This window comes from Vigna unguiculata, chromosome 6, assembly GCF_037176805.1.
Source record: "Vigna unguiculata cultivar grain cowpea cultivar isolate G323 ecotype 2 chromosome 6, ASM3717680v1, whole genome shotgun sequence".
In the NCBI taxonomy this organism is placed as follows: domain Eukaryota; kingdom Viridiplantae; phylum Streptophyta; class Magnoliopsida; order Fabales; family Fabaceae; genus Vigna; species Vigna unguiculata.
Genome location: NC_140797.1, coordinates 32,174,342 through 32,191,437, shown reverse-complemented (window position 1 = coordinate 32,191,437; position 17,096 = coordinate 32,174,342). Strand labels below are relative to the sequence as shown.

Genomic DNA, 17,096 nt, shown 5'->3' with positions numbered 1-17,096 from the left:
TAATTTAAATTTTACTTTTAAAATTTTGTTTCATAATATTTTTTTTTTACTATTTCAAAAGAGTATAATTTTAATTTTAGACTGTGATTTGTAAACTTTGAAATAGGTCCTCAAAGTATTTTTTGTAAATTTGTAAGGATTTTAAAAGGTTATTTAGGCGATTTCACTTCACAGCAATGGGTTGAAAAATGTTTGATCTGACCCGGCCCATTATCGCTCCTTTGCATTGTTTAAATTACAACTACACAACGAAGAACCCTTCTAAAAACCTGCGGCAAAATCAAACCAAACAAGCAACCATGTCCCCCAGCTTCGTCTTCGAACCTCCCAGCGACGAAGAAATCGAACATTCCGAACGAGAAGAGGAAGAAGAAGACGAAGAAGAACCAGAAGAAGCTGAGTCAGGATCAGATTCTGACTCAGAAGAAGAGGGACTGCACAAAGAAGCGCGGGTTTCGAAGAAGAAAACGCAGTCTCCATGGGACTTCGCCAAATACACGGAATCAGTGGCTGAGGAACACGCTCGCAAGAGCACAACCTCGGTGGACGAGAAAATCTCCAAAGCTCTCCGGCAACGTTCCACGCCGCTCGTTGCTGAGCTTGACCACAGCTCCGAGTCTGAACTTGATGAACAAGTAATTATTGGGTTTTCTTTGTGTGCGTGTGTGTGTGCATTCGTGTACCCTTCTGGGTTTTTCTCTGACGTGATGAGAAAAGTGTTTTTTTTTTTTGTTGGGGGGAGGATTGAGAAGAAGTGCTTCACTGTTTCAGAAGTTGGTTTTATTTGGGATGGGAAACTAATTATTGGGTTTTCGTTTTTATATGTGTGTGCGCATTCGTATACCCTTATGGGTTTTTACACTTATACGATAAGAAACAAAGTTTTTTTTTTTTTGTTTTGTCGGGGAGGATTGTGAAGAAGTGCTTCACTGTTTCAGAAGTTGGTTTTATTAGGGATTGGAAACTAATTATTGGGTCTTCGTTTCTTTTTGTGGCCGTATACCCTTTTGCATATACCATTGAATTTTTGGTTATTGGGAAGGATCGTAGAAGTGTTCCTCTGTTTTCAGAAGATGGCTTTATTTGGGATTTGGATGTTTTCTGTTTCATTTTTTTGTTGTTTTTTTTGGGCGAATTGAGTAAGGGGTCTGTCGGGCTTGTTTCAGTCACAGGGGTTGAAAAATAGTGCTTGTTTGTTTAAAAACTTGATTATTTAGTTATTTAGTTTGTTTAGAAAGATCTTATAAGTGCTCATTTGTTTCAATAGTAGTGCTAGAATTGATTTTGTCTTTTTAAATTCGTTGCTTTTGGTTAGGAAGATTATAAACCGGATGAAGAAGACGAAGAGGAGGGTTATGGCAATGATAGCAAGTCCTTTTTTGCTCCTTCTGATGGAACCTCTTTCAACGCTGATTCCTTCCTGCAGCTTAATTTGTCTCGTCCTTTGCTCCGGGCTTGTGAGGCCCTGGGGTATGCTAAACCAACGCCAATTCAGGTTTCTATTTTTGGCTTTATTGATTTTTATTTTAATTCTTAGCATTAATGGCTGCTTAGTTATATGCTATTTAGGATAGATTACCTTCAATATATTGCTTATCTTTATCTTTTTGGTCTTAGCATTACTGGAATTAGTTGTGTTCTATCTTCATGCTATTTAGGCCGATTGTGCAGACAATTTGACTTTGTTTTTGGGCGTTTTGAATTTTGATGACAGGCAGCATGTATTCCATTGGCATTGTCTGGTCGTGATATATGTGGTAGTGCCATTACTGGGTCAGGAAAGGTATCCTCTCTGTTACTTTCTTTAGATGTTTTTAAATTTGTGACATCTTGCTTCAGTGTTCCTGATATTGTTCATATCCTGCTCATGTGTTTCCATGCAGACAGCTGCATTTGCACTACCTACGCTAGAGAGGTTGTTGTTCCGTCCAAAACGCATGCGTGCAATAAGGGTCCTCATTCTTACTCCAACCAGAGAATTGGCCGTCCAGTAAGTGTTACAATTGTACGGATTTTTAGTTTAGGATTATATTTATTTTGTAAAAATATTCCAAATATACCATTCTAGTAAAGAAACTGGCCTATGGATACTAAAATATATTATGAATGTTTATTTTCTTTGACCATGTATGATGTGGGACGACTAGTATATATGGCTTTGCGCGCCTGTTCTTCGTTGTCACTAGTGCAAAAGCTTGAACTAAAGAGTATATAGATGATTCAGTTTATGGTTTCATTGGATGGATATAGTTTTTGAAACATTTATTGCTTTTTTAATGCATTTAAATTAATGCATCAAATTCAGATTAGGCTCCATTTAATCAATGATTTGTACATGTATGTGTGTGTGTGTGTGTGTATATATATATTATTCATATATTTAATTGTGAAAAAATTAAGCACATCCAGTACTCTTTTTATGGTGATTCATGTTAATTGCTTTTCAAATATACTTATTTCTAATTTTTCTTTGATAGAGTTCACAGTATGATAGAGAAGCTTGCTCAGTTTACTGATATACGGTGTTGCCTGGTTGTTGGGGGTCTGTCAACAAAGGTTTGATCACTATTTCAACTTCCTGAAAACTTAATTTGCAAGATTTGCTGGTGGTTCAGAATAGAATTATGTGCCTTTTATGATGCTTTCTGTATGCAGTCAGCTGTTTTGGTTTTGTCCACGATAATCATTTTCTTTTTGCCTTCTGCCTTTTATACAACCTGATATTTTTTCGGTTTTGTATAGTACGTTTCCTGTTTGTTTAACAGTTGATACATAGTAATGAATTCTTGAGTTTCAAAACATGATTTTTTCTTTCGTACTATCAGTCAATTTAAGTTTGACATGTTTGTACACTATATATGATATGATATCTATTTGTTGATGATATGAATTGCTTTAAGAAGGAATTTTGTAAAAGTGACCTTTTCTAATGACTAATTAGATTAATGAGCCTTTTGAAGAAATATTTCAAGCTAATAAACTAGGAGAATATGAAGGATTGATATTGATAAACAAAAACCATTGGTTTCTTTCATAATCAGTGGCATGTCTTATTTTTTTACCAAATTTTAAAGAATGTCATGTGGTTAGGTGTTCTTTTTATGAATGAGTGGATGCAATGTGACTTTTATAGCTATAAAATTTTTCTACTTTTGTCTAGTTGATTGGGGGGACAAAGATTGTCTCATTTGCTATTTGTGTTTTAAAAGCGGTATTTTCCCATCCTAGGTGCAAGAGGTTGCTTTGAGAACAATGCCAGACATTGTTGTGGCTACTCCAGGACGAATGATTGACCATTTACGCAATGCTATGTCTGTTGATTTGGATGATCTTGCTGTTCTCATCCTTGATGAGGCAGATCGTCTTTTGGAGCTTGGGTTTAGTGCTGAAATTCAAGAACTTGTGAGTTTTAATGTCCATTTATTTAAGTCAAGAACCATTACAGTTAAAAAATATGCTGTTTTATAATTTTTATGATTTCAATTTTTAGAATAAAGAAGAGTTAAAAGTGTGTTTAATGTTGAACAGGTTCGCTTGTGTCCCAAAAAAAGGCAGACTATGCTGTTTTCAGCAACGATGACTGAGGAGGTTGATGAACTTATTAAACTTTCCCTGTCAAAGCCCTTGCGTCTTTCTGCTGACCCATCTACGAAACGGCCAGCAACCTTGACTGAGGAGTAATTTCTTAATATCTCATTATTACTTCTAATCTCATTATCACTTATCACCTACTTCTGTTCTGTATGCTTTGATAGTCAGCTGTATGTCGTATTATAGTGATAAATAAGAGGTTATTGTGGAAGCAAAAAAATCAATAAGTAATACTTCCTCAATGTTCTTTTGTTGTAAGCAAATCTTTTAATGGAATGGACATTGAATGGTGTTTTGAACTTTAAAAGCATATTAAGAAGAGTATATTTCATGCTTGTTTAAAGTATTTCACAAGGTTTTGGCATCAATTAAAATCTTTTGAGCTCTGTTAACTATTTTTTTCCTTTTCCAGAGTTGTTAGAATACGAAGAATGCGGGAAGTAAACCAGGAAGCTGTTCTTCTTGCAATGTGCTCAAAAACTTTTACTGCCAAAGTCATCATCTTCAGGTTTCATTTATCATTTCCTATGCTTGTTGATGTAGGATTTGATTCTATATAACTGGTTATGAATTGTCTTATATTGCTATTCAATGAACTGATTGTCAACAAGTAGGGGGTTGATTTTACTACGACTCCAGTGTTCATACTATTATACGTCTAATCTAACAGTTGGTCTTCATTTGCACTGCTTTACGAGTATTCTTTCCTTTCTGCAGTGGAACAAAGCAAGCAGCACATAGATTAAAGATTATATTTGGATTAGCTGGCTTAAAAGCTGCTGAGCTTCATGGAAATCTTACTCAAGCCCAGCGTCTGGAAGTATGTTGTTAATAATTGATGGGTGTATCGTTTGTATTTTTTTCTTTGGTTTATTTTGTAGTTAGCTATCACATTTTTGGGATATTAAACTTGATGATGTTCATTTGGGTTTCATATGTTTTTGTTTCTGTTGAAATTAGTTGTGATTGTGACAAGATTTACTCCCTTCTGATTGTCTATTTAGGCTTTGGAACAGTTTAGGAAGCAGCAAGTGGATTTTTTGGTTGCAACAGATGTGGCTGCCCGTGTATGAGTCTATTCTTAATGTTCCTTCTTCTTTACCCTCTTTGAATATTATTTTATTAATTGTATTGTTAAATCAAACACCCCTTTTTATCTTGTAAAACTGTGGTCACTCGAGGTGATCATACAATTACTAAATATGTAGCTCTTTAGCTTCTTTTGTCATTTTGGAATTTGGATATAAATCTGACATTGTTGCCTATGCTTTTATTTGTAGGGCCTTGACATTATCGGTGTTCAAACAGTTATCAACTTTGCATGTCCACGTGATCTTACTAGGTATAGTCTATGATCCATATTTTTGTTAACTGGTAACTTTACTTGACATTTTGCTGCTTTGCTATGTATATGGGAACATATTTGTTGATCTCACCTTAAACATTATCTCATTCTCTCCTTGGTCATCCTGATAACTTCAATAATTCTATTATCCCCGAAGCTATGTTCATCGTGTTGGTCGAACTGCAAGAGCTGGAAGAGAAGGATATGCTGTCACTTTTGTGACTGACAATGATCGATCACTTTTAAAAGCTATTGTGAGTATCGTTTTAAGAATTGCTCCATTTTTTCATATTTCTTTGCACAATTTTCCTTATTTTTAAGATAAAAAATGTTGCATGAGCTGATCTGTATTTTGGGTCCCTGTCCCTTTTTGTAATTTACACATTCTGCCAACGTATGTTAATTATTTTTCCCAACGAGTTATTCAAGTTTGACATTTCATCGGAAAGTTTCTACATCAAACATTTTAATTACATCTTGTACAGAGAAATATCTCATTCACTGTGTATGTACTAATTTTAGTTTTTATTTGGTCCGGATTATATACCTTTACTAATTAATCATTTCACTAAAATATATGCCTGAAGAAAACCCAGATATTTTTATTGTTTTTCTGTTAAGGAATAGAATACACAAATGGAATAAAATCTAGTTATGCTTTAAATGAGCCATTTATAATTAGTCCTGTACCTGTTGATTTTCAATTAATTAGGCCAAGAGGGCTGGTTCAAAGTTGAGAAGCCGCATTGTTGCTGAGCAATCTATACTTAAGTGGTCTCATATTATTGAGCAAATGGAGGATCAAATTGATGAAGTACTTCGAGAAGAGAGGTTTTGATTGTATATTATTTTATTTTTAAGGCTTCATCCTTTATCTTTAACTTCCATTTTACTAGTATTTTACTGTATTTATATTTCTATTTATTCAGTGAAGAAAGAGCTCTAAGGAAAGCTGAAATGGAGGCCACAAAGGTATTGATCAGTTATCCTACTTTACTTGCCTCTAATATTGGCATGCCTTGGATAACTAAAAATGTAATCATGTCTATGTCATTTCCAGAGTAACATCACTTAGAAAATTGTATTATCTTAATTTGATTATATTACATTCCCTGACTTCGGAACCAGTATGATGATTTTCATTTCTCATCATTAACATTTCCCCTTTACTAAAAGTATGCCCTTATATGACATTGGCAGGCCGAAAACATGATTGAACATAAGGAAGAGATCTTTTCCCGTCCCAAAAGAACATGGTTTGTCACAGAGAAGGAGAAAAAACTTGCTGCCAAAGCAGCTAAGGTAGAATATCTTATCTTCCTGAAATAATCTCTCAAATTACTGGCATTAATTTACCATCTTAGGATGGATTGATTGAGCGTTATAAGTCAGAATAATAAAAGCAATCTGGATAGTTCACAATATATATTTATGCATGTCTGGATTAAGCTTATTCTGAAGAAATATCCATCTCCCATTTTCAGCTTCTCAAGGAAATCTTTTGGAAAATGGTTGTTATTTCTTCTAAAAGAATAGCTAAATGAAACGTGCAATTAGTCTTATATTAATTAATAATTACATTGGCTCAATCTTAATTACTCAAATATAAGATTGCTCCTAATTGATTCTACCATATACACGTGTGCTTCATTTCCGGTAAATATCCAGCGAGATATTTTAATGATTATTGTTGAGAAGAGAGAAGCTGGAAATACATATAATGAGTTCCATGTGTGTAGTGTACACACACACATGGATTAATAATAAGGAATATAATCAATAGTTAATACAGATAATTATTTACCAAGATATTTTCCTATCTGATATGGTCAAATCATATCACATTTTCCTATTTAATGGAATCAAGTCACATCTTAACAATTATAATGCATGTGAACAACGGGGACTCTTTCCTTTATATTTTAGCAGTGAAGGTTAGATGCCAGTCAAACTAATTATTGAATGGAAAGTTCTTTTTATTTAAATTTCTCTTTCTTGAGTGAAATATTTCCAATGGTTTATAAGAAATACAATAATTGTGATCAGGCATCCTCCCTAGAGAAGAACAAGAGTTCTGGGAAAGAGGTAATGAGCGCCGAACAAGCCGAAGACCTCAGAATGAAAGAAAAGAGGAAGCGAGAGCGAGAGGTAACAGAGTTTCCCAGTTTTGTAATGTCCATGTAATTTTGTTTTTATATACGTATAAAATGTAAGTAGGCTTGCATGTATATGCATTACTATTGCTATGTGTTTACTTGATGAATATTTCTTTGGTGTAGAAACATTTGCCTAGAAAGAAGCGCAGAAAGTTAGAAGCAGCTAGAGAGATGTTGGAGGATGAAGAGGAGGATGGTAACCAAGTAGAGGTATGCATTCCTTCTCCTTCCTATTGACATTCTTCATGCATGAAGCCTGAAATATACTCTTTGTTGTTCATCTTGTTGCACTTAAAATAAATGCATATGTGATTGCAGGCCAAGGGAACCAATAAAAAAGAAAAGGGTGGATTGTCACTTGTTGATCTTGCTTACCGAAGGGCGAAAGCAGTGAAGGCTGTTAAGAAGGCAGTAGATTCTGGCAAGATTGTGAAGAAGAGTCAGAAGAAATCTAGCAATGTTCCCAGAAAAACTCCTTCAAGGACAGAAGAGATGAGGGATCTATTCCAGACTGACATGAAGGATAAAAAGCCAAAAAGAAGAGGTGTTGGAGGAGGAAAGAAGGCAAAAAGTTCATTCAAAAGCAAGTCAAGGTATGAAAATTGTCTCATTTCTGAAACCAGGAACTCTGAGCTTTTAACATCTATCAAATCATTGATCTCATTGATTCGTGATTCGTTCTATTTGCTTCTAAAGTTGGATTGTTCATTGTTTTCATTTTCATTTTCTTTGGTTCATTACTTTTGCAGTGATTAGATATTTGTTTGCCCCTTTTATTATAATTCTGTAGTTTGTTCAATGCCAATAAATGAACTCTCAATTCAAATTCCCTTTTCAGGTACAAGCGCAAGTAGTTTGTGAAGCTGATAATCCTTGTCATAAACTTGTGCATGGAAGGACCATAGAAACCTGCAATGTGTCCTTATTACTAACCAGACACGTATTCAAATGCTTATACCATATATCTATTCCCATCATTGGAGGTGTGAATTTCAACTGATGCATTTGGGTGGCCATTGATGAGTGGTGACTGGTGTGTAAAACCTCTCTTGTGGGGTTATGGTAGCTCTAACTAGTACTACCAATACTGCTTTTTTGGTAATTGTATCACTAGTTTTTTGTTCTCATTCCAAATGGACAGCATAATTTATAGCTGTCCAATTTTGTAAAACTAGCATCAGATTGAGTTTTAAATGTTTGCCCATAGAATTAATTTCCAGAGAAACTCTTGAATCTTGTTACTTCTGCTGTACTTCTGTTAAGGCACCATTTATGCAATATAAGAGCATGTTGGGGTTGGATGATCATTTCATTGTAAATGCTAAAATTCTCCTGAGCTGCTCACTGTTGACCCTCTGCTGTCAGTGGCTATTCACTCTGAAAGAATTAAGTTAGATGTTAGACTTATGCTTATTATTTAAGCACTAGACAGGTATAAAACTAAAAATATAAAAGTTTAATTTGGTAGAATGGATCATATGATGATGTCTAAATAATTCAGGGTTTAATTAGTAATTTAATCTTTATAATTAAATTTTTGATTTATTTTTGTTTTTACTCAATTGAGTTTTTTCTTATTAAAAAAAAAATCAATGTGATCTTTTTCATACGTCACTTAAAAGATTTGGCGTGTTTAAAATCTGAATTTATAATTTGAAAGTGTTATATATTAAAAGTAGAGTGAGGGGTTTTAAGATAGAAGATAATATAGATTTTGATAAGCATCATACTCATATCTTGAAATGTACCTTAATGATAATTTAACATAAGGACATTGAATTAAAAAAAAAAATAGAGACTCGGCTAAATATATAAGGTAGGTTCTAATTGGATTGAAAAACTGAAAGACAAGATTTAACTCAACTCAATTAAGCTTAATCGATTTTAGGATTATTTCTTCCCGCAATTTCATACTTTCTTGTAGCATCTTCACTGTTTGAAAAAAAAAATGTAACATGTTGAAAATGTTATTTTTTGAATCAGGCTTTTTGAAAATGTTGAAAGAATCTTTTGAGTTTATGTTAGCCATTTTGTAAGGTTGATAAGTTTAAATTACACTATTTGGAAAAATACACTCTTGTTATAAATTCTTAAATAGTTGATCAAAAACATATTTTTTATTTACTTTAGTTATTCTAGAACGTCTTTCTTTTATTTTTCTTTTGCACTTTTAGCTTTGTTTTCAACTATAATGTATGTTTCATCTTTATTAAATCAGAAACTAATTATCTATTTAGAGGAAAAAAAATAGCTAGAACAATGGAGACAAACCAATTTCTCTTTAATGTGAATTCGATTGAATTCGTTTTTGGCACCGATGAACAAATTTGGAATTAAAAAGAAAACATCATTACGAATTCTTTTTTATTTCTGCGATTTTTTATTCTCTTAGAAGAAGAATTAACCTAGTTAACAAATTACCTGATATTTTTAGCAATCTCGTAAGAGTATACTGATATTTGAAATCTTAGTTCTGCCAACAGTTTGAAATCCTGTTAGTGTTAACTGTTTAAATTTCCATCATGTCAACAATCAACTTTAAATATAAAAGACAAGAATTTTAGATTTTTTGTATTTATAATTTGTGTATAACATTTATAAAAGGAAGAAAGGACAAATATCAAACAATGTAAATGGCAAAGCGTAAAAAATTAAGATTAATAAGTCATTACAATTTTATTTGTTTTAAATAAGAAAAAATAGACATAATAAAAAATTAAATAACATTCTTCTAATGTGGTGTTTGATGTTGATTATTTGTTTCTTCATTACAAACACTTTTTTTACCATATACCTAACATAAAAAATAATGATAATTGGTAACTTTTCAAATAATAATATAAAACAGGTATTAATTAAATCAAAATTTAAATATTACCAATGATGCATGACATATAGTAAAATCACAGGATAACTCTTCTTGATAATTTTGTACCATATGTATGCCAAAGTTCGGAAGAGATGTGATGTTTGTTGTCCTCTATGTTGTTAACCTTATCTTCATGGGAAATAATGCCCGGTTCATTGAAGGGTTTAAAGAAGTGATGAAAAAGGAGTTTGAAATGTCTGACTTGGATCTTGTTAAATATTTCCTTGGTTTGGAAATTGTTCAAGGAGAGGAAGACATCTTTGTATCTCAGGAAAATTATGCTAAGGAGGTTTTGATGAAGTTTAAGATGACAATTTGCAGCCTGGTTTCCACCCTTATGGAACCTAGTACAAAACTTTCTAAGTATGTAGATGGAGACCGAGTTGATGCAGGAAAATACCGGAGTCTGATTAGAAGTCTTAGATATCTTACAAATACAAGACCAAATTTAAAGCTAAGTGTTGGAATAACAAGTTGGTATATGGAGGAGCTGAGATATACTCATTGGAAGGCATTAAAGATAATTGTAAGATATGTGAAGGAATAATGTCACTTGGCCTAATGTATACTAGGACGAATAATTATTGACCAATTCGCTTCTTAGACAACGACTGGTGTGAAGATGTTGATGATCGGAAAAGTACGTATGAATATGTATTCTTTTTTAGAAACACAATTGTTTTTTAACTCAAAGAGTAAAGAAACATGGCTTATGATCCCATCGCACTCAATAGTCCCACATCGCTTAGAAGTTGAGGCCTAAGGTAGTTTAAATAATCCTTTCTTCTTCCATCTATCAAGGTGTTTTTTAAGGATAAAACCGTGATGAAATTTCATGTTATAAAGCAAACAATACTTTGGAATTGCAGTGATCATTCGAAAAGTGAAATAAGCAAAAGTATTTAAACTTTAATATTTGAAGAAGTTTAAAAAATTGTATTTTCCTTTGTTTAAAATACTGTATTTGAAATAATTTAAAAAACTGTGTTTTCCTTTTGTTTAAAATAAGATTTTTTTATTGAAATTAAAAATGTAAAAAATAAAATTAATTTCAATATTTAGGTGGAATAATTTGATATATAAATTTTAAAAATTATTTTAAAATGTATATATAAATCGTAATTAAACTTAATTACTAATTTAGTTTTATTTTGAGGAGGTACACCATTGTTTCATTTTATAAGAAAATGGGATTTAAGTAAGTTTAAAAATTTCAAATATAAAAATTAATTTGAATACAAAAACAATGACTTAATTAGATTGTTTTAATAAAGTTGGAATTTAATTAAATAAAAAAGTATAAGGGGACCGGGATTTTATCAAATTAGTATTACCTATCCAAGTATAGTTGTTAGAAATTCAATAGGGATTGAGTTCTACATTGAATATAAATAAAAAGGTCGAATAACATACCAGTCATATACTCACTACAGGAAATAATTATAGATTTACTCATAAGCTTGTATCAGAGATTTGCGTTTTTGTGAGTATTTCTCATTTCTTTGTATAACACGTTTCTCCTTTTCTTGTCTTATTGCAAGAAAGGACGGAGGTTTGCTTTAAAAACACTTGAAAATGATGTTAAATGAAATCTTGAATGTGTTATTTAATGAATAATATTATAATCTTTTAATATGTATTTGAGAGTGGACCTGAAGTAAGTAGCTAACTGTTTTGTTATGTGATTAGTGTGATACCAACTAATAATATTAGCAGAGCAAAAGGTTCATATGTATGTAGAAAAATCATATCAAAATAGTTAGAATATGAACATTTGTATTGAAAAATAACCCCGCGGCGCCTACACCGATTATCTTCAAACCAACAACAGTGGATCCGACAAACTCCAATGTAGAGACACAAAAAAGTTTGTCTTAAAGTTGGATTTAGATATGATTTTGTCTCTTTCGATGTTTTCCATTGGGGAAAAAAATAACCATTTTGGCTGTAAACCATTTTGTCCTAATTTTCCCTATAAACCAAAGTTTCATTCCCTCATATTCTAATCTGCAAAAAGATTAGCTTTTACTTTCCTCCTTCCTTTTTACGTGAGAAAATCTTAGCTGGTTCAGTTTCAAATTTTCAAATTTGAAACTTGAGGAGCCGTGTTTCAGTCTGCACTGTAATGCTTCTGAGTAAGGTAGATAACCAACCTTGTTTCCACTCCTTTTGAGCTTACCTATGTGATTTGGATCTATAATGTATGGGTTAGCTATGCTCAAGCTAACAATGTGATTAAATTCAAGTAATGTTACATTTTTTTTATAATATTTTCTTCGTGTATACTCTTTAACATTGTGGAATTTAATGGGTTTGTTTGTGTTTCTGGAAGTCTTTTGGTGAACTTGCTACCCTTCTCTGGATTCTGCTAATGTAGCCCCTTAAGGGTTGTGTGGTTTTAGCAGATTTGATTCTGCATCATCGTAGCTATTCTTGATTGGTGGTCCTCTTAGGTTTGTTTCTTTACGTTTTCATCCTTTTTCCTATTCAAAATTATTCATTATTTTTGTTTCCTTTATTCCGTGAAGCTTGTGTGGATGAACTTTTCAGTAAACATTTCTCGAAAATGAAAATAAGTAGGAAAAGTGAAATTAATTTATAGTAGCTCTTTCATATTAGCTTCTCTTTTAATTAACTTATGCATAAGATAGTTTGAACTACCGAAACTTATTTCTTTTTGTTCTTTTTATTTTCCTCTTCTGTAAGTGGTTATAGAGATCTTACTTAAACAGGCCCATAGTCATAAATGCATGAAGAGTAGTGTAGTTGGCATTCTCAAGCTGATATTTTAAATTTATGATGTGTGGTAGGTGTCTTGTGGTTGGGAGAGGCCACATGATGTATATCATGACAGTGTGCATTCTAATTTGTGTTTGTTTCTCCCAACAAAGCATTCTTTATTTGCTTGCCCTACTCAGTTCTGCTGTTTATGGAAAATCGATTTTTTTGTTTTGTGATTTGCATCTCAAGCAGCCATGCAGTGCTTGATGCGATGATGCTTTGCTGGTGTGAACTTGGTGACACATTATAACATTTGCAACCCTTGCTTGCTGTAAGATATGATGTTTACCACTTGTTTATTCATCATTCCATTTACTTTCAACTGTGAATTGCTAAATGGTAATCTAAGCTACCTGCTAATTATGATTTTCATATGCTATTTGCATGTATTGTTGATTCTGATGGAAACATTTATCTTTCAATTGTGAACTGGTAAATGAAAGACTAGGAGTTGTTGATCTGAATGCATCATTTACATGTATAACAGATTCTCTGGCTATATCCATCAGAGCTTTGAGCATTTGGGAGTTTGTTTGTAGCTAAAAGAAGCATGGAAGGCACTAAGGGTGAAGAAGGATCCATTACAGTAGGAACCACTGGAACAATCAGCTTATTGATGACAAAGGAATTGGATCAGATGTCTGGTGTTCCACAGCAGGATCTATCTTCAACAAGTAAACCTCGAATTTCAGTTTCAAGTGGTAGTGCTACGCCGAAACGACCACAACCAAGAAAATCATTTGAAGCTAGTAGTAGTAGTAGTAGTAATGTTACAAACCAGATAAGCTCAGGGATTGGCCCTAAAACAAAACATAATGGCAAACATACCCATCAAATACCCATGCTTGGTTCCCACACCCTTCCATTGGAAGCAAGTCCAGTTATGAAGAAAAAGGATAAGAAGAAAAAATCTAAATTTGTGGAGGTTGTAGACATCAAGTGTGGTTATGCAGATAAAGCTTGGGCTACACCTATCACAAATTCTCTCAAGAAGTTGGGTTTCTCAAAGCTCTCTGAGAGCATTACCTAAAACTGGAACTGTATGTCAGACTTCAGGTTCTTGTAGCTGAAAGCAGAAATTACATTTGGCTTACTGTTGTCTATTACATCGACCATAGAACACATGCTTGGCAAGAGCTTGCTACTTCCTCGCTTTTTCTTTCTTGTTTCTACTCTGGATACAGTTGAGGGTCTGGAATCAGTGCTAACTGAGGAACCCATGTTGATGGTTTGAGATTTGTTGTTCTGTGACCAGCCATTGGAGTTTAGTTCAAGCCGGCTAAAGTACTCAATTTCTTGCATTAGAAGGGACCCAACTGTGCCTCTGGTGCCTATTTCTACAGGTGGAAATTCAGCCATTTCTTTTATGTGTTGCTTCTGGCAAGGATGGTGGGTGTCTGTATGCTTTATGTTGTTGGTGTCAAGGAGAAAGAAAAAATGGGATTGAAGAGGAGTGGTTTGTTGTATGTTTGATGAACTTTTCCACAAGCTGAGGCATTTTCTTTAGTTTCACAGAAGCTCTCCACTCCACCATGTACTATTTATATGAAGTGCATGCCATGTATTATGTTTATGGTTGTAGAATTAGTTGTTGACATGACATTGTCATTCCATTCATGTGTGTGCAGGAAAAAGTATTATCCTTGTAACTTTATGTTTAATTATGTCTAGCAACATCCCAATAACAAGCTCATTATTTGAGACTATGGTCAGTGTAATTTGGAACAGATTAATTCATGTGACAGAAGAAATTGGACCATCACTTTCTTTGACTTTTGAGCAAGCCATTGTAAATAACTTTCCATTTGAGTGCTTTTCAGGTAGTGGTTAAGTGTGGATGATATTGTTTTGGTTTATTCCATCCATCATATAATCTGGTTTTCTTTTGAGATGTGAAGAGGAGTAGGAGAGACATTTAACATTGTATGCTCAAATACAATGCTTTAGTTATCCTCATACTAGGATTTACAGTTTCCTAATTTCACTGTTTATAATTAAAATATTTGGTAAGATGGAGAGAAGGTAGAAGATTTGTAAGTAGGAAAACCGTGTTGAGGGTTTCATATCTTTTTCTTACACTAAATTTTCCAACTGTATTATATCACCATGTTTGACATATCTGGTTTTGATACATTTTAGTTGTTTTCTACATTGTGAAAACCATTTTTTTGGTTTTATATATTTTCTATATGATTTTATTGTCACCCCCACTTTACACTACCCAAAAAAATACTCTGCAAGTTTGAGGAACTAATGCAATGTGTCACTTTTTGTGGACCCTTTCTGCTGCATTTGTTTGTAGTGGAGTCACTCACGGGGTGCTCCATTAATTTGTATGTGGACTTTTTGGACATATATTCCTTTCACAAGATAGAAAACAAAGGTTCTCATCAAAGCTGTGTAACACTTTCATTCACTAAGGGGACCGATTTCTTACCATTTATTCTGTGCATTTTAAGAGTATCACTGCTCATAAGCTTCTACTTCGAAGGAGAAATTATGTCATTGTCATGCAAAGGAATAGATAGATCAACTTGGTACAAGTTAGTGATCCTAGTTGCCTAAGATAACCAATTTTGTGAGTGATTAGATTAGTTTTTAACCATGGTAAGGTAATGTAAAGCAGCCATAAGGACAATTCCCCTGTTATTATCAATCATTTGTCAATGTTTTCTTATGAAGTGAAAAACATTTCTGATTCTGTTTTGCATGTGAGTGTGACAGATACGTAGAAGACACTTCACATGTGATTACGTTTTTATGGCATTAGCATCATTTAAAACTCACTGTTCACTGTCCACTGTCCACTTCACATTGCTATCTTTTTAACCCCACGTCAAGTTTTCTTTTGATAAAACTTACTTCCAAATAGTTAAGGCCTAGTGATCTTCAGCAAGTTTTTTAGCTCCTAGGGTTCATCTAAAAGCCCATGGTTTCTTTCATTCTTACAGTTAGTTTATGATATACATATCAATCCTAGTTTTCTAAAGTTCAAGGATGAGTAATTGAGTGAACATTTATCATTTTATTTTGAGAGTTAAACCAGATTCATCTGAATTTTTCATATTTCAAAACATGGTATTGATTTTATATTTTCTCTTGTTAAGAGGGTCTTTTTTACTTTAGGGGAATACTTTGACGTAACGAAACCATGCACTGCTAAGGTGAAGCTAAATATGGAAGAAATATTATTGTCATAGAGTTTGCATACTTTGAAAGTAGAGTGGATAGTGTCATCTTAAAGAAATGAGCTATTATAATAAGATGTGATCTTGAGACATCTTGGAGTAGGATAAGTGTCTGATAATATTTTATATTGTTTTTTAAGGAATTTAATGCACGGTTTCTCAGAATGATTTTTTAATACTACCAAACATAAATTTTAAGATTTGTGTATGTCATACAACTTAATATTGAGTGGATACCACCAAAGATCCAGATAGAGATACTCATTGACATTAAAGTTAAGGGCAACACTAAAATAAGTTAATTGATAAAGCATTGTATTATTCATTGACTTAATAGTGATCAATTAATGTGTTAGATTGTTTCTTTATAACATTTAGTTAGACATCAATGTATGAGCCATAGATAGCCTCACCAGTTTCTTTTCCTTTTCTTCTATGAGAACACATTGGCAATAAAGAAAGTTTGTTAAAAATTACCAACAGTATAGTGAGATAAATCAAGAACAATACTTCAAGTCAGAATTACACTACTGAGATAAATCTAATCATAAAAGAATAAATTAAGAACAATTCTGACAACTTATGACAGATCAAATTAAGAGTTTTTGTGTATGCAAAAGAGAGAGTGCATGCTTGATTGAGAAACTAAAACAGAGTACTATAATAACAGAGAAACTAAAACAGAGTACTATAATAACAGAGAAACTAAAACAGAAACCTCTAAACTGATCAGCAAACAAAATTTCAGAAACTCAATGAAAGGGGCTGCGCGAACGCAGGCCCCTACTACCATAAATTATGACAAAGGCTCTGTCACATGGGCAGACCTTAGAGAAATACCCTTTCTAGGTGCAATGAAAGTTATTTCCCTAGGCCATGGACCTTGTTGATCATCCATAGACCCCATCCAGGTAAGTATATTTCTAAGTGTGACATATCTTACTTTTGTAGTCTATTTTCAATGCCACTGTAAGTAATATTTTCAATATGGGATTTGGTAGAGTATTTAAATCCTGACATGGAATGGTTTCAGATCCATCGAGTGCTTGTTTTAAATTAAGAAAAAGGATTCAGGTAAACTATGTTCAAAGTAGGACGAATTTGCCTTCAAGAACCAGTGTTTCATTAATATACTGCAAGTAGAATCATCATGATTGCAGCTTTAA

The 17,096-nt window shown here is 33.1% G+C and overlaps 2 protein-coding genes and 1 non-coding gene across 7 annotated transcripts; 2 read left to right on the top strand and 1 right to left on the bottom strand.

Moving 5' to 3' along the window:
• Positions 1-256: 256 nt before the first annotated feature.
• Positions 257-8,399, top strand: LOC114188693 (DEA(D/H)-box RNA helicase family protein). The gene is made up of 19 exons (XM_028077291.2): positions 257-635; positions 1,316-1,495; positions 1,715-1,783; positions 1,884-1,990; positions 2,478-2,556; positions 3,229-3,402; positions 3,529-3,677; positions 4,004-4,099; positions 4,309-4,411; positions 4,596-4,658; positions 4,872-4,933; positions 5,094-5,190; positions 5,649-5,767; positions 5,866-5,908; positions 6,137-6,238; positions 6,983-7,084; positions 7,216-7,302; positions 7,411-7,685; positions 7,931-8,399. Exons 1-19 carry the CDS (start codon positions 300-302, stop codon positions 7,944-7,946), a joined length of 2,259 nt encoding a protein of 752 aa, XP_027933092.1. The 5' UTR covers positions 257-299; the 3' UTR covers positions 7,947-8,399.
• A 3,411-nt stretch (positions 8,400-11,810) lies between these two features.
• LOC114187105 (uncharacterized) lies at positions 11,811-14,514 on the top strand. 5 transcript variants are annotated; one of them, XM_085674411.1, is made up of 4 exons: positions 11,811-12,101; positions 12,294-12,414; positions 12,935-13,013; positions 13,230-14,514. In XM_085674411.1, exon 4 carries the CDS (start codon positions 13,293-13,295, stop codon positions 13,770-13,772), a length of 480 nt encoding a protein of 159 aa, XP_085530537.1. In that variant the 5' UTR covers positions 11,811-12,101; positions 12,294-12,414; positions 12,935-13,013; positions 13,230-13,292; the 3' UTR covers positions 13,773-14,514. The 5 variants fall into 5 exon arrangements, with proteins under 5 accessions (XP_085530537.1, XP_085530539.1, XP_085530535.1 ...); XM_085674413.1 differs by lacking the exon at positions 12,294-12,414; XM_085674409.1 differs by lacking the exon at positions 12,935-13,013 and having other exon boundaries at positions 11,814-12,101.
• Positions 14,515-16,688: 2,174 nt separating this feature from the next.
• On the bottom strand, positions 16,689-16,849 carry LOC114189333 (U1 spliceosomal RNA). The gene has a single exon (XR_003605636.2). It is a non-coding gene; the product is annotated as a U1 spliceosomal RNA (small nuclear RNA).
• Between the last annotated feature and the right edge of the window lie 247 nt (positions 16,850-17,096).